Genomic DNA, 23,716 nt, shown 5'->3' with positions numbered 1-23,716 from the left:
ACAGCTACCTACGACGACAGGTGAGAGCCCAGTGCTCTCTTCACAGAACACCAATATAGTAGAAGTGCAAAGACCACGTTATTATATGGAAACACAGAACGACACCAGCGCTACTTGTGGCCTGGCTGTGAACTTCAATACGAAAAAATATGGCGCGAAAATCTCTTTATGTTTATTTCTAAATACTCGAATTAGATTACAATATTTTTCATTTAATCTATGAATGTGGGCTGCATAGTGCAGTAATAAAGGTTTTTGAGATCTTGCAAAGTAATACATAAAAGAAATCTCAACTAGTCGTAGCTGCAGTTTACATTGTGAAAATTTTCGTAAATTACGACGTGACCTATTGAGTGTAAATTTTTTTTGTAAAACTCAGTATTGCGATTTTGGTCGTGTGGCCATTATCATGTGGAAATAAACGAGCTTTAGCACATGTCAGACTAAAGAATCATCTGACATTGCATGCATATTTTTACGTTTCCACATATCCTAAAGCACATTATGTCCACTCGCATGATCGAAAGTGGAATAGTAGGTTACACAAATAAATAACTACACAGCTAATGGATAACCAAGAGGTCATTTACAAAAAATGTCTGTGCTACAAACCAAGGATGTACTGTAAAGTCTACAAAATCCGATTTATTATTTTTTCTGTTGATTGTTATTTATGGATATTCAGTCATCTGAAATTGATCTTCTGCACAGTTCAAATAAATTTATGAAACACACAAAATACTACTTTACACCAACTGGAAAACAAATTGGGAGCAGAGCAGGTAGACACTCCATGAATGTAGCCAAAATGTTTTTGCCAATGAGGCATACAAAGAAAATGAACTGGAACACATAATTTTTTTTTCATTTTTCCCCAACTTGGCTGTTATTTTGGCAACACCCACCATGTTTAAATAATGAAAGAAGACGCTGGTACAACGTTTATTCTTAACGTTTTTATTTATTTACTTCTGCTTTGAAAACTTTGTTTGGTACAATACTGAAAATTAACACAAATTCTCCTTGACAGCACTTTATTCATTATACTTTTAGAATCCAATCATCACATCTAGAAAACGTTAAGTTATGTTCCTGCTGAATTACCACATTTTGTCATAACAAATCAAAGGCATGATTTTGATACAAGAACATGTAATTCTCTGCTTTTAACACAACATTTGTATATGTATAGGGAGCTTACTCTCATTGTACACATAATAAACAAAATACAAACTCTTTTAACATGATTTGAACTTCATTTTAAGTTGTTGCATACACAATTTCCTCTTGTTTGTAAATTTATTTTCTTTCACATACTTGTATATTATAAATGGAATACTTATCTTCAGAAGTTTCTCTTCAATGTCATGTTTATTACAAATTGTTGTACGAGACAGAAAAAAGTTTTTTTTTAAAACTATCATGTAGTCTTGTGTGACCATGACTATTTAGATACTCATACAGCTGATCATGGAGGGCCCTTAGGAAAATCATGACTCTTTCACTTGCATATTTCAAATGAGAATGCTCCACACTATTCTCTTTAAATGAGGTAAACAAATGATTTTCAGTCACAACAGAGGAGTAGAGACTGGTATTACATGTTTCACAATCATCTGGTACATCTATGGATTTTAGTACATAGCCTGCTACATAGGCTAAGGATTGTTGATCTTCTACACACTCGATGATACCATCTGAGTAAGAATAAATTTGCTCAGGTGTATCAGTGTCATTCATCTCACATTCACTTAAATGTTCACTCCTACTACTAGCTGCCAAAAAGTGACACAAACTGCTCAAGGGAGTGTAATCATCATTTTCACAGTTACTTACACTCATGGCTTTGAAAGGCAAAGTCATATGATTGACAACACAAGTCTTCAGAGCTTGTACAAACTGAAAACAAGTTGGGTTTGTATTAGCAATACCATGTTGTCTTATACAACAAAAGAAATTTTCTAAAGCATCTTGATTGAACACCTTTAAATTTAAGTTCTTAAAGCCAACCACTTTCAAGGCCTTCCACAAGAAAATAAGAGACTTTAATGTAATCTGCCAACCTTTTATAAAGCTAAACATATTAGTCTTGTTTCTTCCCGTTTTTAAATCTATTATTTGCCAGCTGCCTATTTCCCTCAATATCCTATACCACATTTCAAATGTGGCGAATTTTCTGATAAAGCACACCTAAATTGTTTTCCATCCCTGGGATATTGCTCATTACCGTTGAGTGAATCAAAGAGATTATCTACCTTTTCCACAAACTCAGCTGTGTGTAGAGCTTCAGATGGTAATGTGTGAGTAGAAACATATGGTTCAATTGCAGCTGCAACAATATGGCTCATTTGTGTAGCAGCAACTTTTACCTTCATTTTGACATGGGAATCAGAAAAGTTAAAGTGTTGTGCTTTTAATTTGGGTAGAGTTTTGAACCGTTTTTCTTTTTATCCAAAAACAACACTGTACTCATGTACTCAAACTTTCCTGCTTTGTAAGGTTCAAATTGAATTTCATTATCTATCAAAGCATTTCTAGTGTTTTTGAGCAGATGTGGTACATCACAAATGGTAACAATTGGTTGATTATTGACGACAAAATGAAATATACTGGTCTTCAACAAATTTGCTTCACACAGTTGCTTAAGGGCCTTTTGGTTTGTTGCATTCTGGTCACATACAGTACAAACCTCTTTGAACCCAATATTCTGTAGTTCACTTACGATGTGAACAATGAGTGATTTCAAATGGGTGTAGTGGAAAGTGGTTGCGGTAAAGTAATATGCTAGAACTTGTTTCCAAGTTCTGTGAATGCCTTTCAGCATAAAAACCAATGCTTGACAAGCAGCTACAGGTGAACATCCCAAATGAGCCAAGTCATGATATCCATAGATTAGCTGTTTGTGTGCATCATAGTACATACCATCATCCAGAGACATTTCATCAAAAAGTAGAGCACAACACTTGTCATTTTCATGCATATTACTTACTTCCCTTGCTAAAAAGTTTAATAAAGCTGGATTAAGTCCTGTATCAAATGGTATGTGGGAAAGCACTCCCTTGAGCAGCCTGACAGATGGAAGGGAGAAGTATGTGACCAAATATCTGTACAACCGGGGACTACGCTTATAAATAGATAAAGCAAATGCCTTATCTTGTATAGACCACTGTACTGCTGTGGGCTGCATATTGGCATTTCTTAACTGACTATTAATAAAAGTTTTTCTCACATTATTCAATTCTTCTTCAATTAACTGACATTCTCTGTCATCATATAACTCTTTTAGAATTTTCAATTTATTCCTCTCATTCTGTAGCTGTTTTTTTTTTAAATTTACACACTCTGGAAACTGTAATTCTATGCAGTTTATACATTTTGTGTTTTCTTGGAGTTAAATCACGTTTAGAAACGCCAGATCATTACAACTGGACTACTTTCAACATCATAAACAGGTGAGGATAAAAAGTTGTACTCACCATCATCTGTGCTCTGTAAAGGGGGACTGCTTTGTTGTATTACTGTAGATTTTGCATTGTGACCTGTCTCGTGCACACTTATATTTGCACCCGATGTGGTGAAACCTCCACCACCACCGCCACCACCACCACCACCAGTGTAACACAGATGGGTGGGGGGAGGGTGATACAACACCAATTCCATGTGCTTTGGTGTAACACCAGGATTTAGCCTGTGTCTAGTAAAGTTCACAAAATATGCTTCATAAAAATGATCCTCACACACATAATAATAAGTACAGTTGACACCTTCATCTATATTACAGATCAATTTCCACTTCTTTAAAGTCCACTTTTTGATGCAGCTGGAAATTTATAGAAATGTTTATTCTTGTGTTTGGAATTTGTTTTTACATAATAACTACTCCTGCATCTGGGAAACTTGCACAATTATTTCAATCTCAAACTGGATTCTTCTCTTCCTGTATGATCCATCCTCATGTGTCTGAAATGTTATTCAAACCAAAAATTAGGAACGAGTAAAAAGATCAGATATGGTTTACATTGATTAATGTTAAAGAAAAGTCAATGTGAAATTAATTTCACTATCAAAAATCATATTAGCTTATGTCAAAATGCAGCTATCCTGTACTGAAGTATTGATAACCGTTATCATGGCTTGTAATCTGATGTGGTATTGCTACAAAATAGTGTAAAAACGAAACAAATTCTCATTTCTACTATGGATATGCACATCACTCTATATATAACTATGTGAGCGTAGTTGCACTATATTCTATATTCAACACTACTTTGTTAAACAGTGCTATCAGGCAGTAGAAACACTGCTTATTGTACCACTTCAGTATATTTCAGCATCTAGATATCATGGTAGGTACCAAATTCAACTGTACATTATCAGTAACAGTTACAGCTGTAAATCTGCATTACATTGTGTTGAGCATTAAAGTGCGTGAAGATTTCTACTGCATTGGATATTACCACAATAATACATGTAAATGTCCCACCTGCTTTGTGTGACTTCCAAACAAATGTCTTATTTTGTGAGAACACAACCTTTGTCGATACAACAGCAACAAACACTTTTTACCTGGATAGAGTGTTATGTACTGTACAGAATATTTACTGTCGAAAACGGGAAATAGAACACACTCGAGGCATTACGAATCAATTGTAACATGTCCAATATTTGGTATGTAGTAAACGGCACAATAAATGGTACTTATAATGTCACTAATAGTACTTTGTGGCAAAAAGGAAGATGAATCCAAGCCAGAATTATATCCCATTACAGAATTCGGAAAGTTGAATACCAACTATGTCAACAGCTGCTAGCATGGGATTCTCTATGAAATACAAGGAAATATGAACAGAAATAAGAAATATACTTACCCTTTAAGTAAACTGAGCAATGGAAATTGTATTTCTTTGCAGGAAATATACAAGAGTACACAGAACATAATGTGATGATACAACCTCGTGTTCTATATGAAAATAAAGTAAAAAAGTAAATACTGAATCATCACACCATCAGATATTACGAATGCATCCAAAAATTAAGCAGAATAATAGCAACATACTTACACTGCAATTTAAACGAAAAATCACGATCACGTTGCTACAATACCAAAACAATTATGGAAGACTACATCATTCAATAGGAACACGAGACTATAAATTGCTAAACTAGCAGCGCTCCAAGTGGCCTGGGACCAAACCAACATCGTGTTACCAGAAATCCGTATATGAGTTGCACCCCCCTGGCTCTCTTACTCCAACATAGCAGTACAGTACCTTTGGCTCTGTGGTCACGCACAGTCAGCTATCCACATTATCGAGCCTATCAGCGACATTCATTGTTTATAGTACACTAGTTTCATTTTAATTTATTAATGTTCTTATCTTATTCTGGTGCCACATAAAGTGCGCCCCAGTATACTCCTTTCAGACTGTTTTCCCATATCAACTCATCAATCCTCGCAATGTTGTTCTCCGCGACTGCACAGACAGAGGGTACTGGGCGTGGCGAATCTTCAATACTTATTACACCCCATTTGAACTTATCTGCCTACTCATACACTTCTCTTCAACTCAAGTAACTTTCACCATATTGCACTGCCATCCGATGTTGAACTCCGATTGGTTTCAATCCTTCAACAGACATAAATCTAATAACACTCTGCTGCTCCACGGAGGTGCGAACCGGCAAGAGTGCCGCCATCTTGTTCCATTGCTTTCCAGCATCCTGTTCATGAGGCAGATGTGCCTGACCCATCAGATAACATTTGTAGGACACCATAAAAAATAACAAAGAAACACAAATTTGATCAAAATTTTGAATTTTTTACGCAACCTCACCGGTTATTTATTGAATGGGCCTTGTATATATAATATCACATAACTTTCAGTTACTACCAAAAATGTTTCCAAATTCATTCTCGATCAAACCCCTTAAATTCTGAAGGTTTCATGGTTTTGTAGTAAAAATACTGTATTTTCGATATCCCTCAAACTGAAAAATCACACGGTTTGAGGTCCGGTGATCGTGGAGGCCAATAGATTTTCCCCCATATTCCTATCCACTTTTGAAAATTTTCATCCAAAAATGCAAAGACTCAGTGCGGTGGAGTTACTGTCTTGTTGCCAAATGATGATGTTTCATGCAGCTTCAAATACACAGGTATTATCTAATTCAGTAATAACTTCTCTTAACATGTCATGATACCTTTCCTCAGTCACGATCCATCGAAAAAATAAGGGCCTTTCACTAACCTGTTGTATATATCAGTCCAAACCGTAACTCCACGACCATTTAGCTCCTCCTTTATAACAAATCGAGGATTTTCAAAAGACTATATTTGTCAGCTTTTCCAATTAACTTAGTTCTAGCTTCATCAGACCACAGCATTGTTTTGTAAAAGTTAGGCTCATGTTTACTGCGGATCACATGTCATTTACAAAATTCTCGTCTTGGATTATGATCATCTTCGTTTAGGGCGTGTAGTAATGTAGGCTTCTTAAAGAGTCAGATGTAGCGCTTGTAACATACTCCTTAAACTTGTGTCGGAAAATTGTAGTTTAGAAGCGCTTTTTGCAGATTTATTGAGTAATTGAACGAATGGCTGTGAAACGAGCTGCAGATTTTCTTCAGCAGTTCTAATCTTGGTCGGCCACTGGGTCAAAAATCAGCTACAGAACCTGTCACCTGGAACCTTCAATTTAATTTGCAGAAAGCTTCGATGCATGGTGGCTGTGTATGTGGAAACTTTTGAACCAAATATAGTCTTACATCTTCATAATTTCGATCAAACGTCCACCAAATCTTTAAAGTAAAAATGCGCTGTTCTGTAGACAACTTTCCGTTCGTACTGCACACTTTTCACGGTTGCAAGGAATGTGTGAATGACGACAAGGATCAGATTGTCACTTGTTAATAACAAATCAGTTCCGCCACCACTTTCAAAACAAATTCCACTGCGCTCAGGTTTCGCAATTTTTCAGATTAAGGGTGATATTACTTTATTAATTTGACCATGGACAGGAACATGCAACAATTAAATGACTGCCGCATCCTTTATACAAAAAGCAAACAAGCCAGCCACATACCTAAACCTAGCACGTCAATAAATCGATTTCAGATATCGTGTACGTGGCGCTAAACGGCACATCGCAAATGTGTACCAGTCCTAGGCAGACAAATCAGGGGGGAGGGGAAGGGCATATTCTTTAGGTGCGCAGAATGCCAGAACAAGCCTCCGTTGTTTGTTAGTCCGGCTGCGACCGCACGACTCGATTTTAATACGCCTTCAGACTCACCACGCCCCAGTCACACCTCTATGTTGCGTTCCGCGTGCTGCTTCTCGCACCAGCCAGCATTCCGAACAGCCCGACAATTTCGTATCGTCTCTCAGTGGGAATAGTCAGCGCATACTCGCGATAGATGCTGATTCGGCCCCGCATCCGGGATCTGACATAAACGGCACCATACCTGACAATTCTGCTAGAATTCACTACTCCACAGTACGGAGTATTTAAAAAGACCCATCCGATTTCATTAGACCATATCTTCTACGAAGTATGTTCAGAAAGTGAGTGTGCTAGATTTTTATATTTTTTAGAAAAAGTGTATCTGAAAAATGCAGAATATTGTAGGGGCACTTCTTGACTATTTTTCCACATAATCGCCGTCCCGTTAAATGCAGGTGGTGAACCGTGGCAAAAGCTTCTTTATGCTCTTCTCGAACAACTCTCCCGCCAGCTCTTTCTCTCACTTCATAACTTCTTTCTGCAGCTGCCCGTGGGTTAAAAATTTAATTCCACTCATGCGTGCCTTCAGGGAGGTGAAAAGATGATGATCTGAAGCAAGGATAATACCGAGGGGGGGCTCAAAACATCCCAACCAAATGAGTCCAAGAGCGTCTTGGTGGCTAAGACCGTGTGAAGATGAGCGTTGTCGTGCAACAAAGAGACTCCTCTCGTCAGCATTCCCCTCCTTTTCTTCTGAATGCTCCTTTTGAGTTTTTTTAGGGGCTCAAAATATCATTATACATTGATGATCTCCCCCTGAGGCAGGATTCGACCAGAATTATACCTTTTCGTTCGCAAAACCCTGAGCCAAGACCTTTTTTAGCCCGAAAATGTGGTTTTCAATTATTTGGCAGATGGGGCACTGGTGTGACGCTATTGTCACGACTGTTTTTTCGTCTCAGGCATCTAAAGAGCCACTTACGTTTCATCTTCAGTCACAAAACAGCTCAAAAAATCCTCACCTTCCGATTCAAGTCGCTTCAAGAAAGTCGCGGGCGCTATTAACCAGATTTCTCTTGTGGTGCTCTGTCAGCTGTTTTGTGACCCATCTTGCGCACAGTTTCCGACATCCCAGCGTTTCTGTGTGTTTCTCGTAGAAGGCAGTTCGAGAGATTTATGGAAACATCACTGAAATTTCATCCACTGCCTTCACGAGGTTTCCTCGATTTTTTGCACCAACTTATCAGTCAAAATGGAAGGCCTTCCACTCTCCTGTTCTTCATGAACATTTGTTCCACCTCCACTAAACTCCCTACACCACATAAAGACACTCTTTCTGTTCATACCACTTTCACCGTAATACGTTTTGAATCTCGAAAAAAATTCGGTATTTCTTCCGCGAGTAGCTGATAATAGCACGTGGCTCGCACTTGGCGTCATTTTCTACGGCTGTATTTCACGCAGTTGGACACTATAACCTGAGTTTACGTACTGCTGTGTTCCTGAGATGCTCGCTGTGATCAGATGACCCCTTCCCACTCAATGTTGGCAACCCACATAAATAAAAACCACAGCGCGTTATGGTCACGGTACGCTTACTTTCTCAACATAGTTCGTACATGAATAAGGGTATACCTGTACACTGGGATAATATGACCCTCCCAGATGGCCGCTTCCGGGATTTGGGGAGACACACTGGACTCGGATTGATGACTGGTGTACCGACCAGCCTGCGTGTGGTTTTTAGGCGGTTTCCACATTTGAGTATGGGAATGCCAGGTTGGTACTCACGTCGCTCCTCAGTTACACAATTCGCAAATATTTAGAAAAATGTTCTCACACTTTCACCTGGCGTATACCATCAGGCTCAGACAAGTAGCAAAATGTGCAAATGTGTGTGAAATCTTATGAGACTTAACTGCTAAGGTCTTCAGTCCCTAAGCTTACACACTACTTACCCTAAATTATCCTAGGGACAAACACACACACCCATGCCCGAGTGAGGACTCGAACCTCCGCTAGGACCAGCAGCACAGTCCATGACTGCAGCTCCCTAGACCGCTCGGCTAATCCCGCGCGGCAGATAAATAGCACATAAATTCTGTTAGGAAGGAGGGGGAGAGGGGTTTGGTAAGGTATGGTGACAGGAAGGCCATCCAGTCACCCTCTACCTCTAACAATTTCAATTCCAGATTAACATGTCGACATCGTGACAACACGGGATAAAGCCAGGAAAAAGATTTTTTTATTTTCAAAAGAACCGCCTGATTTTACAAGAGTATATCTGTTACAGGCATGCACAGTATGCATAGTATACAGGGTCTGCACAAAAAGTATCGGAAAAATAGATTTATTTGAGACATTGCCACAGTGCTTCAAACTGTGTTCTCCATATAGGATTTTAGTCTAAACCACACGTTAAAACGAAACAAATTTTTACATTACATATTCAAAAATGGGCAAATTTATAATGACACAGTTAGTCATTAGCTTTCAACTTGGGCAAATATTAAATGTCAATAATGTTTGTTTTTCTGATCAAGAACTACAGGTCAGCTTCCATTACATAAATTTAAGACTACAATATTTTACATTTTAATCATTAAGTTGTCCCGCAAAGAAAATACACGCAAAATAGATTGTTATTGTTGGTGTTAAGCACTTCATTAGTTCTTCATACGATATCGGTATAGTCATTGGTTTTTTTTCTGAATTCAGGATTCACAGTAACGAGTATAGTTTATTCTGGCTCGTTAACATAGGTTTCAAAGGAGATAAAATGGTTGAAATGTAATATTGTCCTCAACACAGAGTCTTTCCCTACTGTCTCTGTTGCAAGTCATATGAAGTCATGAGTTCAAATGTTCACAGTACAAGTGACCATAATATACACTCCTGGAAATGGAAAAAAGAACACATTGACACCGGTGTGTCAGACCCACCATACTTACTACGGACACTGCGAGAGGGCTGTACAAGCAATGATCACACGCACGGCACAGCGGACACACCAGGAACAGCGGTATTGGCCGTCGAATGGCGCTAGCTGCGCAGCATTTGTGCACCGCTGCCGTCAGTGTCAGCCAGTTTGCCGTGGCATAGGGAGCTCCATCGCAGTCTTTAACACTGGTAGCATGCCGCGACAGCGTGGATGTGAACCGTATGTGCAGTTGACGGACTTTGAGCGAGGGCGTATAGTGGGCATGCGGGAGGCCGGGTGGACGTACCGCCGAATTGCTCAACACGTGGGGCGTGAGGTCTCCACAGTACATCGATGTTGTCGCCAGTGGTCGGCGGAAGGTGCACGTGCCCATCGACCTGGGACCGGACCGCAGCGACGCACGGATGCACGCCATGACCTTGGGATCCTACGCAGTGCCGTAGGGGTCCGCACCGCCACTTCCCAGCAAATTAGGGACACTGTTGCTCCTGGGGTATCGGCGAGGACCATTCGCAACCGTCTCCATGAAGCTGGGCTACGGTCCCGCACAGCGTTAGGCCGTCTTCCGCTCAGGCCCCAACATCGTGCAGCCCGCCTCCAGTGGTGTCGCGACAGGCGTGAATGGAGGGACGAATGGAGACGTGTCGTCTTCAGCGATGAGAGTCGCTTCTGCCTTGGTGCCAATGATGGTCGTATGCGTGTTTGGCGCCGTGCAGGTGAGCGCCACAATCAGGACTGCATACGACCGAGGCACACAGGGCCAACACCCGGCATCATGGTGTGGGGAGCGATCTCCTACACTGGCCATACACCTCTGGTGATCGTCGAGGGGACACTGAATAGTGCACGGTACATCCAAACCGTCATCGAACCCATCGTTCTACCATTCCTAGACCGGCAAGGGAACTTGCTGTTCCAACAGGACAATACACGTCCGCATGTATCCCGTGCCACCCAACGTGCTCTAGAAGGTGTAAGTCAACTACCCTGGCCAGCAAGATCTCCGGATCTGTCCCCCATTGAGCATGTTTGGGACTGGATGAAGCGTCGTCTCACGCGGTCTGCACGTCCAGCACGAACTTGGTCAAACTGAGGCGCCAGGTGGAAATGGCATGGCAAGCCGTTCCACAGGACTACATCCAGCATCTCTACGATCGTCTCCATGGGAGAATAGCAGCCTGCATTGCTGCGAAAGGTGGATATACACTGTACTAGTGCCGACATTGTGCATGTTCTGTTGCCTGTGTCTATGTGCCTGTGGTTCTGTCAGTGTGATCATGTGATGTATCTGACCCCAGGAATGTGTCAATAAAGTTTCCCCTTCCTGTGACAATGAATTCACGGTGTTCTTATTTCAATTTACAGGAGTGTATCTTAAAGAGTGCAAGCCCTTGATACGATCACAGCTGTTCATGTTTGTTTCGGGTACATGTGTAAGAGAATAGTGTCACAAGATTAATCAAAGTAGAGTGGTTCAGTGTTGTTTCACTGCCGGCCGCGGTGGTCTCGCGGTTCTAAGCGCGCAGTCTGGAACCGTGCGACTGCTACGGTCGCAGGTTCGAATCCAGCCTCGGGCATGGATGTGTGTGACGTCCTTAGGTTAGTAAGGTTTAAGTAGTTCTAAGTTCTAGGGGACTGATGACCACAGCAGTTGAGTTCCATAGTGCTCAGAGCCATTTTTTGTTGTTTCACTCGCACAACATCCTGAATCATGATAAGTGCTCATTTAAGAAGCGGTCGCCGCCCTCCTCACAATTGGTAAAACATTCTGCTCTATCGACAAGGCTCTATATTAAAGGCAAAAGTACGTGTCTTTCGCGCACATTGTCAGGGGAGATCGTGAGTATATTTGTGATTGTATCAATGTGTACTGAGTTTAAAGCAGGTGTATTCATCAGATGGGCAACACGTAGTGGTTCGCCGACACTACCTACATGCAAACGCCACATGACATCATCATTTTGCATAGGTAAACAGGTCTGCCGAAGCATGCCTGCCTTATTGTTGCAATGCTTGGAACGTCCAGCTAGGCGAGTGACCTGCTGGACTGGTTTCCCTCGGAGTGCGTCAGTCCAAAATTTGGACTGTTGATATTTTTTAAATATCAAGAATCCGATATTTTTTAAAAAAATCAACGTCTGCCACCGAATATCGAAAAAAGTATTGATACATCGACGAAGAAAATATCGACGTACCGACCTTAGATCGGCTGCACATTGTAAATATACTGCCGGTTTTAGAGCTGTATATTTAAGAATCAATTTATTATTAATATTCTGTATATCAACAATCTAGTAGCCTGCTTATCCCTATTAGAGCAAGGATTGAAAGGAAGACGATGCACATTCACGCTGGGCGACAAGCACTTTGCACGTAAGTGACACGATAAAAGGTGTTCGATGAGCCAGTCGTTCGGATGCGTGATATATCCGATTTTTCCAGAACACTCAATGTCGACTTCCCTGTACTCTTCTGCAAACGCCAGTGATCTAGCAGTAGTGTCAAAATTGCATGGTGAAGTCAAGCGTTGCAGTTTCCGTTAGTAGCGCATTTAGACTATTGATAATTATTTTCGAAGAAAGCTGATGTAAAGAAATAGCACACTAATTAAGGTAAAAATTGTTTGCTATTTCCTAACATCGTAAATCTTATTATTCCATTCACACTCCCCCACCTCAGTGCAACCGGTTCTTTTCTTGTTTCACAAGTCACACAGGAAGACTGGACGTGATGAAAGCTCAAAAAGTAGTAAGACTCCTTCACAAGGTGAAATATAAAATTTATGGTCTACTACAATTTCAAAAGAACAATTTCAAATATCTACTGAAAATTGCGAAAAAATGTAATTAAAAATAAAAATATCCACATCTGATATTGCCATTTCGTGAGCAATATATCGATATATTTGGAAAATACCGTCACCGATGTACATCGATATTTTTCGATGTAGTCCAAATCAATGTTGAGCAATAATGCATCGATTAAATCGTTCCTCATACTACTGTCTCGTTCCATTTGAAAATCTCTCGTGCCTTCCTTCAACAAGTGACTGGTGTGTCCTCGAACAGTGCAGTATAAGAGCATATACATTAATATTATATCTTGGCAAACACAAATATCGCTTTGCTTGTATCACTGTTCATTTAACATCGTTACTACTAAACGCCAGCTTTGATTACATACGCTAAATTATCTCTCTATGTATAAATTACCACGTGTATGCGCAAATTAATCTCAGGAACTGCTGTAGGGATTTTGATAACGTTTCCTGTATGCCAGGTGAACATTAACAAAATCGACAAACTGTTGGGACGGACTGCTGACCGGACACGGAGGAAGAAAGGTCCTATGAACATGTGTCTGGAAAAAGGACAGTGTGTGTGTGCGCCACGACAACAAATTGTCCCGGAATATTGGCCTCCAACGGATGCAATGCATGCGTTCATACGTTGCATCATGGGTTGCCACACTCTTGCGCGCGTTCCGCACTCTATCCGAATACAGTCACAGGCGTGAGGATACGTTGTTGACGGGTCTGCACATCAGGAACCGGTTCAGCCTTCACAATGCTTTTCAAATGGTCCCATAGGTAAACATCCAGGGGGTTTAAGTCCGATGGCCTAGCAGCCATGCTACAGGGCCTCTTCATCCTACCCAGCATCCGGGAAAGATGTTGAGGTGTCAGAGAACTGTAATGCGGAACTGGGGTGGTGCTCCGTCATGCAGGAACCACATATCTACATCTACATCCATACTCCACAAGCCACCTGACGGTGTGTGGCGGAGGGTACCTTGAGTACCTCTATTGGTTCTCCCTTCTGTTCCAGTCTCGTATTGTTCTTGGAAAGAAAGATTAGCGGTATGCCTCTGTGTCGGCTCTAATGTCTCTGATTATATCCTCATGGTCTCTTCACGAGATATACATAGGAGGGAGCGATATACTGCTTGACTCCTTAGTGAAGGTATGTTCTCAAAACTTCAACAAAAGCCCGTACCGAGCTACTGAGCGTCTCTCTTGCAGTGTCTTCCACTGGAATTTATCTATCGTCTCCGTAACCCTTCGGCGATTAGTAAATGATCCTGTAACGAAGCAAGCTGCTCTCCGTTGGATCTTCTCTCTCTCTTCTATCAACCCTATTTGGTACGGATCCCACGCCGGTATTCAAGCAGTGAGTTAACAAGTGTACAGTAACCAACTTCCTTTGTTTTCGGACTGCATTTCCTTAGGATTCTTTCAATGAAACTGTGTCTGGCACCTGCTTTACCGACGATTAATTTTATAAGGCCATTCCATTTTAAATCACTCCTAATGCCGACACCTAGATAATTTATGGAATTAACTGCTTCCAGTTGCTGACCTGCTATTTTGTAGCTAAATGATAAGGGATCTTTCTTTCTATGTACTCGTAGCACACTACACTTGTCTACATTGAGATTCAATTGCCATTCCCTCCACCATGCGGCAATTCGTCGAAGATCATCCTGCATTTCAGTACAATTTTCCATTGTTACAACCTCTCGATATACTACAGCATCATCCGCAGAAAGCCTTAGAGAACTTCCGATGTTATCCACGTGGTCACTTATATACAATGTGAATAGCAACGGTCCTACGACACTCCCCTGCGGCACACCTGAAATCACTCTTACTTCGGAAGACTTCTCACCATTGAGAATAACATGCTGTGTTCTGTTACCTAGGAACTCTTCAATCCAATTACACAATTGGTTTGATAGTCCATATGCTCTTACTTTGTTCATTAAACGACTGTGGGGAACTGTATCAAACGCCTTGCGGAAGTCAAGAAACACGGCATCTACCTGGGAACATCTACACCTACACCTACATCTACATCTACATTTATACTACGCAAGCCACACAACGCTGTGTGGCGGAGGGCACTTTACGTGGCACTGACACTACCTCCATTTCCTGTTCCAGTCGCATATGGTTCGTGGGAAGAATGACTGCTGGAAAGCCTCAGTGCACGTTTGAATCCCTCTAATTTTACATTCGTGATCTCCTCTGGAGGCATAAGTAGGGGGAAGCAATATATCCGATACCTCGTCCAGAAACGTACCCTCTCGAAACCTGGACAGCAAGCTACACCGCGATGCAGAGCGCCTCTTTTGCAGAGTCGGCCACTTAAGTTTGCTAAACATCTCCGTAACGCTGTCACGATTACCAGATAACCCTGTGACGAAACGCGCCGCTCTTCTTTGGATCTTCTCTATCTTCTCCGTCAACCCGACCTGGTACGGATCCCACACTGATTAACAATACTCAAGTATAGGTCAAACGAGTGTTTTGTAAGCCACCTCCTTTGTTGATGGACTACATTTTCTGAGGACTCACCCAATGAATCTCAACCTGGCATCCACCTTACTAAAAATTAATTTTATATTATCATTCCACTTCAAATTGTTCCATACGCGTACTCCCAGATAGTTTACAGAAGTAACTGCTACCAGTGTTTGTTCCGCTATCATATAATCATGCAATAAAGGATCCTTCTTTCTATGTATTCGCAATACATTACATTTGTCTATGTTAAGGGTCAGTTGCCACTCCCTGCACCAAGTGCCTATCCGCTGCAGTTCTTCCTGCATTTCGCTACAATTTTCTAATGCTGCAACTTCTCTGTATACTACAGCATCATCCGCGAGAAGGCCGCATGGAACTTCCGACACTATTTACTAGGTCATTTATATATATTGTGAAAAGCAATGGTCCCATAGCACTCCCCTACGGCACGCCAGAGGTTACTTTAACGTCTGTAGACATCTCTCCATTGAGAACAACATGCTGTGTTCTGTTTGCTAAAAACTCTTCAATCCAGCCACACAGCTGGTCTGATAGTCGGTAGGCTCTTGCTTTGTTTATCAGGCGACAGTGCGGAACTGTATCGAACGCTTTCCGGAAGTCAAGAAAATGGCATCTACCTGGGAACCTGTATCTGATATCTTCTGGGTTTCATGAACAAATAAGGCAAGTTGGGTCTCACACGATCGCTGGTTCCGGAATCCATATTGATTCCTACAGAGTAGATCCTGCGTTTCCAGAAATGACATGATACGCGAGCAATAAACCTGTTCTAAAATTCTACAACAGATCGACGTCAGAGATATAGGTCTATAGTTTTGCGCATCTGATCGACGGCCCTTCTTGATAACTGGAACTACCTGTGCTCTTTTCCTATCATTTGCAACCTTCCGTTCCTCTAGAGACTTGCGGTACACTGCTGTTAGAAGGGGGGCAAGTTCTTTTGCGTACTCTGTGTAGAATCGAATTGGTATCCCGTCAGGTCAGTGAACTTTCATCTGTTGAGTGATTTCAGTTGCTTTTCTATTCCTTGGACGCTTATTTCGATGTCAGCCATGTTTTCGTTCGTGCAAGGATTTAGAGAATGAACTGCAGTGCGGTCTTCCTCTGTGAAACAGCTTTGGAAAAAGGTGTTTAGTATTTCAGCTTTACGTGTGTCATCCTCTGTTTCAATGCCATTATCATCCCAGAGTGTCTGGGAATGCTGTTTCGACCCACTTACTGATTTAACGTAAGACCAGAACTTCCTAGGCTTTTCTGTCAAGTCGGTACATAGAATTTTGCTTTCGAATTCACTGAACGCTTCACGCATAGCCCTCCTTACGCTAACTGTGACATCGTTTAGCTTCTGTTTGTCTGAGGGGTTTTGTCTGCATTTAAATTTGCAGGGGAGTTCTCTTTGCTTTCGCAGTAGTTTCCTAAATTTGTTGTTGAACCACGGTGGGTTTTTCCCGTCTCTCACAGTTTTACTCGGCTCGTACCTGTCTAAAAGGCATTTTACGATTGCCTTGAACTTTTTCCATAAACACTCAACATTGTCAGTACCGGAACAGAAATTTTCATTTATATGTCCCTCTGAGACTCGGGGATGAGTAGCACGAGCTGGGTTTCACACGATCGTCCTTTTCGAAACCCATGCTGATTTCTACAGAGTAGATTTATAGTCTCCATAGAAGTAATTATAGATATAGGTCTATAGTTCTGCACATCTGTTCGACGTCCCTTCTTGAAAACAGGGATGGCCTGTGCCCGTTTCCAATCTTTTGGAACTCTACGCTCTGCTAGAGACCTGCGGTACACCGCTGCAAGAAGGGGGGAGGGGGGGGGAGCAAGTCCCTTCGCGTACTCGGTGTAAAATCGAACTGGTATCCCATCGGGTCTAGCAGCCTTTCCTCTTTTGAGCAATTTTAATTGTTTTTCTATCCCTCGATATCTACCATTTCGTCATCTGTGCGACAATTTAGAGAAGGAACTACAGTGCAGTCTTCCTCTGTGAAACAGCTTTGCAAAAAGACATTTAGCATTTCGGCTTTTAGTCTGTCATCCTCTGTTTCACGTACCATTTTGGTCACAGAGTGTCTGGACATTTTGTTTTGATCCACCTATCGCTTTGACATAAGACCAAAATTTCTTAGGATTTTCTGCCAAGTCAGTACATAGAACTTTACTTTCGAATTCTTACCTGTCGTATTGCCAAAGGCACATTCTCAAGGAGCCAGGCAGAGTATTCTGCAGGAAGGTCAGGTACGTTCCTCCATCGAGGCGTTGTGGAATAATTTTTTTAAAAAAATTATCTGTCTTCTGACTGGTTTGGTGTGGCCCGTCATGAATTCCTCTCCTGTGCCATCGTCTTCATCTCAGAGTAGCACTTATGTCCTCAGTTATACGCTGGTTGTATTCCAATCTCTTCCTTCCTCTGCAGTTTTTACCCTCTACAGCTCCCTTTAGTACCACGGAAGTTATTCCGTTATGTCTTAACAGATGTCCATCCTGTCCCTTCTTCTTGTCGGTGTTTTCCGCCTATTTCTTTCCTTTCCGATTCTGCGCAGAACCTTCTCATTCCTTACCTTATCAGTCCACCTAATTTTCAACATTCATCTGTAGCAGCAAATCTCAAATGCTTCGTTCGTCTTAAGTTCCGGTTTTCCCACAGTCCATGTCTGACTACCACACAGCCGGCTGATGTGGCCCAGCGGTTCTAGGCGCTACAGTCCGGAACCGCGCGACCGCTACGGTCGCAGGTTCGAATCCTGCCTCGGACATGGATGTGTGTGATTTCCTTAGGTTGGTTAGGTTTAAGTAGTTCTAAGTTCTAGGGGACTGATGATCTCACAAGCTAAGTCCCATAGCACTCAGAGCCATTTGAACCAACTACCACACAATGCTGCACTCCAAACATACATTCTCAGAAAATCCTTCTTCCAGTTTCGGCCTAGTTTTGATACTAGCAAGCTTCTCTTGGCCAGGAATGCCAATGCTGGTATGCTTTTTATGTCCTCCTTGCTCCGTCATCATGGGTTATTTTGCTGCCAAAGTAGCAGAATAACTTAACTTCGTCTACTTTATGATCACCATTCCCAATGTTAAGTTTCTCGTTGTTCTCATTTCTGCTACTTCTAATTACTTTCGTCTTTCTTCGATTTACTCTCAATCCATATGCTGTACTCATTAGAATGTTGATACCGTTTAACACATCCTGTAATTCTTCTACACTTTCACCGAAGACAGCAATGTCATCAGTGAATCTTATCATTGATATTCTTTCATGTAGAATTTTAATTCCGCTCAAACCTTTCTTTTATTTTCGTTGTTGCTGCTTCGATGTACAGATTGAACAGAAGGGGCGGAAAACTACATCCCTGCCTTACACCCTTTTGAATCTATGCACTAATTTCTTCAATTTCCTAAGGGTAGCACAATATGCTTCAGAGTTTATCATTGCTCAATAAGCGAGGAACACCACAAAAATAATTCCTTCAGAGTATAAAAGACTGTCGCCATGACTTTGCCAGCTGAGGTATGACTCTGAACTTTTTCTTCGAGGCAGGTGGCGTTGTGCCACACCACGGATTACCACTTTGTTTCGACTTCGAAGTCCTGAACCTACATTTAATTAGCTGTGACAGTGTTCAACAAACAATTGCCATGATCAGCCTCGTAACACACAAACAGTTCTGCACAGATGGTCCTTTGTTGCTCTTTAGGGTCTTCTCTATGGTGGTGAGGAACTCAGCAGGTACACACTTTTGAGTACACCACCTGGTGGATGAATGGGTCAGCACTGCCAACAGAGATGTCCAGTAGCCCAGTGAGGTATTTTCTCGTGATCCATCAAGCACCTGACATGAGAGTGCCCACATGTCCCAACACTGCAGGAGTCACAGCTGTGTGCTGCCGACAAGTACATGGGAGATCGGGCAGGTTACAAGATCTTGTTTCGATGATGACAGACACCTAGCCCAATGACTCACTGTGTTTTTGTTCACTGCCAGGTCTCCATAGACATTCTGCAAGAGCCTATGAATATTTGCAATGCTCTGGTTTCCTGCAAAAAGAAACTCCATGAAATCTCTCTGCTTGGAACCCACCTACATTACAGATGCCTTTTTGGAGCCTACATATAGTGCTGCCACCTATCAGAACTTCATGAAACTATAGGGGCTGGAGTGAGAATATTACATGATATCCTACAACAAATTCCACATTTTTTCAACTGAAACAGGAAGGAAAAAAGAATGTGTTGCATTACTTATTGAACACCCCTAATATTTTGGAATGTTCTTGACTATTCAGCAGGGTGGTATCTTCCAGCCACCCTAGCTGAATAACTGAGGACATTTCAAAATCATTATACACTGGATAAGTCTAAGATAACACACTTTCACTACAGTTATGCAGACCTGGCTGGAGAATCATTGTTTGTCGCAACTTAATATTGATGTTCTGTGAGATAATACTGCCTACTGATGTTCAGCATTTGATCATTTGCCACAGTAATATTCCCTACAAGGTTTTAAGGGCATGATGCAACAGCCACTGATTGACATACACAAGATTCATACACTGACAGTAAAAATGTATGAACCAATTAGGTATAGCAGAAGAAACATTGTATTACAGAATCATAACCAGTGATTCAAAGTGTTGAGAGATGAATTTAGAGAAGAATTCTGACAAAAGATTTATGAAGCAGACAGTGTAGATGAAAAATTTAACTCTTTCTTACACGTATTCCAATAGCACTTGTATTCCCCTACAACATAAGAGACTAAAACGGAACAGACTCAAGTATATGGACAAACATCTCCTGGTATTGAAAGTGCTTAGGAGATAGGTCTATATACTACACACGAACAGTGTGTGTGTGTGTGTGTGTGTGTGTGTGTGTGTGTGTGTGTGTGTTTTGGGCACTCAACAACATGATTATTGATGCCTTTGTTTTTAAAAAAAAGTTAAAACTAAAAATGAGCTCTGTACAATTTCACTTAAAATTACAACCACTCTCCCATTTTTGCTCATATTCAGCTACCCCCAGTCATACCCGACACATCCAGCAGGGTTAGGTTGCCAATGGTGGTGATTCACCATTGGCAACCTAACCCTGCTGGATATGTCTCGGTATGACTGCGGTTAGCTGAATATGAGCAAAAATGGGAGTATGGTTGTAATACCTTCTGGAATCAAAGTGGCTAAGAAACTTCCTGCTCGCAAGCACCTGTACCAGGTGACAGTTCACCATATGCTCCAGGTTTCCACACACTTCCAGTTAAGAGGATGCTTCGGGAATTACTAGGGCTCGTTTGGGCCTTCTCTGTTTTGTGAAGGGGGACTGTAATGGCCTGCCTCAAAGAGTCGGGAAATTGTATGCCTGCCATATAGTATTACAAAAGCTAGAAGGATTTGCTTTCATTTTTCTTTAATTGCCACAAAATGCTGTAGGTGATTTGGTTGTGACTAGATGCAGTATAGTGTCTCAGACAGAACTGAATCTGGCTCACACTTGAAAAATGGGCTGTTATAGGATTCAATGCAAATTGATCTGAAGTACAAACCACCACCTTCTATTTTTCAGCCTGCATCAAAGCTGGCAATATGTGGGTTTCAACAAAGCACTATGCCACTGAGTGATGTCTCTGGAAGGTTCTTGAAGCTGGTCTACTTTCGTTTCAAAAAATCCTTCTGACAGCTTCCCATACTTGTGCTGAGGTGGCGGAACAGCGTAATGAGTTCAGAAAGTTCTGCCACAATATCTTCTTATTCTTATGAATAATATGGCAGTAGCTGGCCCTCATCACCCAAAAAATCGCAAGATTCTCTGCCTCTGTATGGCATTTGAATCTGCACAGTGCTGTCCTCCTAACCCTGATTGCAGAGCACTCACCACTCCACCAGGGCACAGATGGTCTTCGTAGATGGCCTGTAGATTGTGGAGTCACTGCATTGACAGCTTTGTGGATCAGCAGTGTAATGTGATCCACTCATTCCTGGATGTTATCGCAGTGTTCAAACACAGCCAAATGACTGTACAGCATGCAGTTAGCCTTTTGAAGAAGCCACTTTGGCACCTTACTTGTGGGCAGTCTTTGCTCTCCTAGATGCATCCTGATGAGAAAGTGCTCATTGTAGTCTAAATCCCTGACCACCTCTCAGTGAGCAGCATGTAAGCATTTGAGAACATGTATAAGGAGCGTAGTGTCATCCCATACGGTACATGTATTACTACAGCACTGCTTGCAAGCTGGTGGTGAGGAGAGGTGTAGGGGCCTGTTCGGCATCAGGAGTCTTAGTTCATCCACACAAACCCTAAACCCACCCAAGTTTCCATGCAGTACAGGACAGATTTTATCCATGAGGTTTCTCTCTGTCTGCCTTTTGTTGTTGCTGTCACAACTGCAGACATGCAGCAGTTGGGTGCAGAGAGGAGGAGCAAAGGGACCCGTTTGTTCCCTCTGATATATTTCATAATTCATTTACTCCATGGATGGGCCCTCTTCGGACTCATCAGCCATAACACAAGAGCTGAATGTTCTGATGGTTTTGCAGTTGTCCTTTTACATTTTTGTTCATTTGATTGACTATATAATTCAAACAACAAAGAGTCGAAACTTTGGTACTATCAATATTGTAAAACCTTACGATGTGTTTTTTAAAAAGGCAAAATACATGCATTAAGGAATAAAATGAAGCATTCCAAGAATTATGCGGAACAGAGGAACATTACTACACAAGGACCAAACAAACACAGTAACCCAAATGAAAGTGACCTTCCAGAAAACACCTCTGGTAGAAATGGTGACACACCGAACACAAAATTCAATGGTTACTTCCTGACTGTAGCAGCAAACATTGCACCCACTAGGCATTGGATGCACCAACAAGAGACATTTCTTTCAAAACCGCAACTAATATGGAGATTACAATATTCATCAGGTCACTAAAAAGTGATAATTCTGTTGTCTGTGACAGTGGATTTAGCATAATACTAAATCTTATTCTAGCTGAAGCCGTCAATCAATGGTTCAGAGAATACTTCTTGACAGATTTAAATAAGATGTAGAAACATTCATCTATAAACATGGAGATAAGCAAACCACCTCGAATTACAGGGATATTGCATTCCTTCTGACCTTTTCAAATGTTTTTCAGAAAGTGGCCTGAAACAGAATAGTGATTAATTTTGCTGAGCAGAACTTAACTGCCTCTGAGTTGGACCTTCATAAATAGCCCTTTTGCTATTGCTCTTGCATAGAAGGCATTTCGTCTTCATGACAAAGTACAGTCACAGTGACATGCAGGGTCACAAAAATGAAATCAATCTCAGCATGGGGGAACACAACTTGTGGTGTCCAACAAGGATTAGCACTGGGTCTGCTCTTGTTCTCTAGCAACATAAATGATCTACTAATGACTTTAAACTATAATGTATAATAATCAACAGCTCCAACTCAACCTTACCACACACTGCTCAGGTGATAACTGAACAGTGATACAACTGGTTCGCAGAAAGCTATTTATGTCTTACTCTTACAGTGATCCATATTACTAAATTTCAGACAAGCAAAATGACATGCTAGCACCAAAAGTAGACGTTAATGGTTAAACAGTAAATGAAACACCATATGTAGAATTTCTTGGGGTACAGTTGGGTAACATGAAAAATTGAAGTCAACGTACATAAAGTAATGAAAAAACCTCAGTTCAGCATGTTTTGCTATTAGAAATCTTTCTCTTCATGTTCACTTAAAGAGAAGAGTAATAGTGCATTTTACATATTCTCATTTCTTCCTGTAATATGCAATTAGTTCTGGAGCAGTGCACCAAAAGTCAATAAAGTATTTATTCAGCAGAAGTGATCAGCATTTTATGAATCCTGGAATACTTGCACCAGTCCTCAGTATGTTTGACCATTAAAGGTTTATGTTGCTAATAATAAAAAGCAGTTTCAGCTGAAATGTGATTTGCACAATCACAATCTCTACATACAAAAGGCAATGTCCTGACTCACTCACTCACCACCATCTAGCCCAAACTGCTAAGGATAGCACATTGAAATTTGGAGAAGGGGTGGATCTTATACTATAGGTGCCATTTACGAAGGAATTTTTCATAATACCATCTCTAAAGTGCTGTTAAGGCAATTCTGAAGATAGACCTACAAAAATTGCTATTTGATTTCTCAGTCAAAAATAAGTGTTTCAGCATTTTTGGAAATTTAACTATGGCAAAATA

The 23,716-nt window shown here is 41.3% G+C and overlaps 1 protein-coding gene across 1 annotated transcript; it reads right to left on the bottom strand.

Moving 5' to 3' along the window:
- Positions 1-1,374: 1,374 nt before the first annotated feature.
- On the bottom strand, positions 1,375-2,375 carry LOC126340574 (uncharacterized). Its single transcript, XM_050001703.1, has 2 exons — positions 2,153-2,375; positions 1,375-2,120 (listed from the first exon to the last, which is right to left on the bottom strand). The coding sequence occupies exons 1-2, from the start codon at positions 2,373-2,375 to the stop codon at positions 1,375-1,377; spliced, it is 969 nt and encodes a 322-aa protein (XP_049857660.1).
- Positions 2,376-23,716: the final 21,341 nt, after the last annotated feature.

Source organism: Schistocerca gregaria, chromosome 1 (genome assembly GCF_023897955.1).
Source record: "Schistocerca gregaria isolate iqSchGreg1 chromosome 1, iqSchGreg1.2, whole genome shotgun sequence".
Taxonomy (NCBI): Eukaryota; Metazoa; Arthropoda; class Insecta; order Orthoptera; family Acrididae; genus Schistocerca; species Schistocerca gregaria.
Note: the sequence above shows the minus strand (reverse complement) of the source record. Positions and strands in the feature narration are given on the sequence as shown.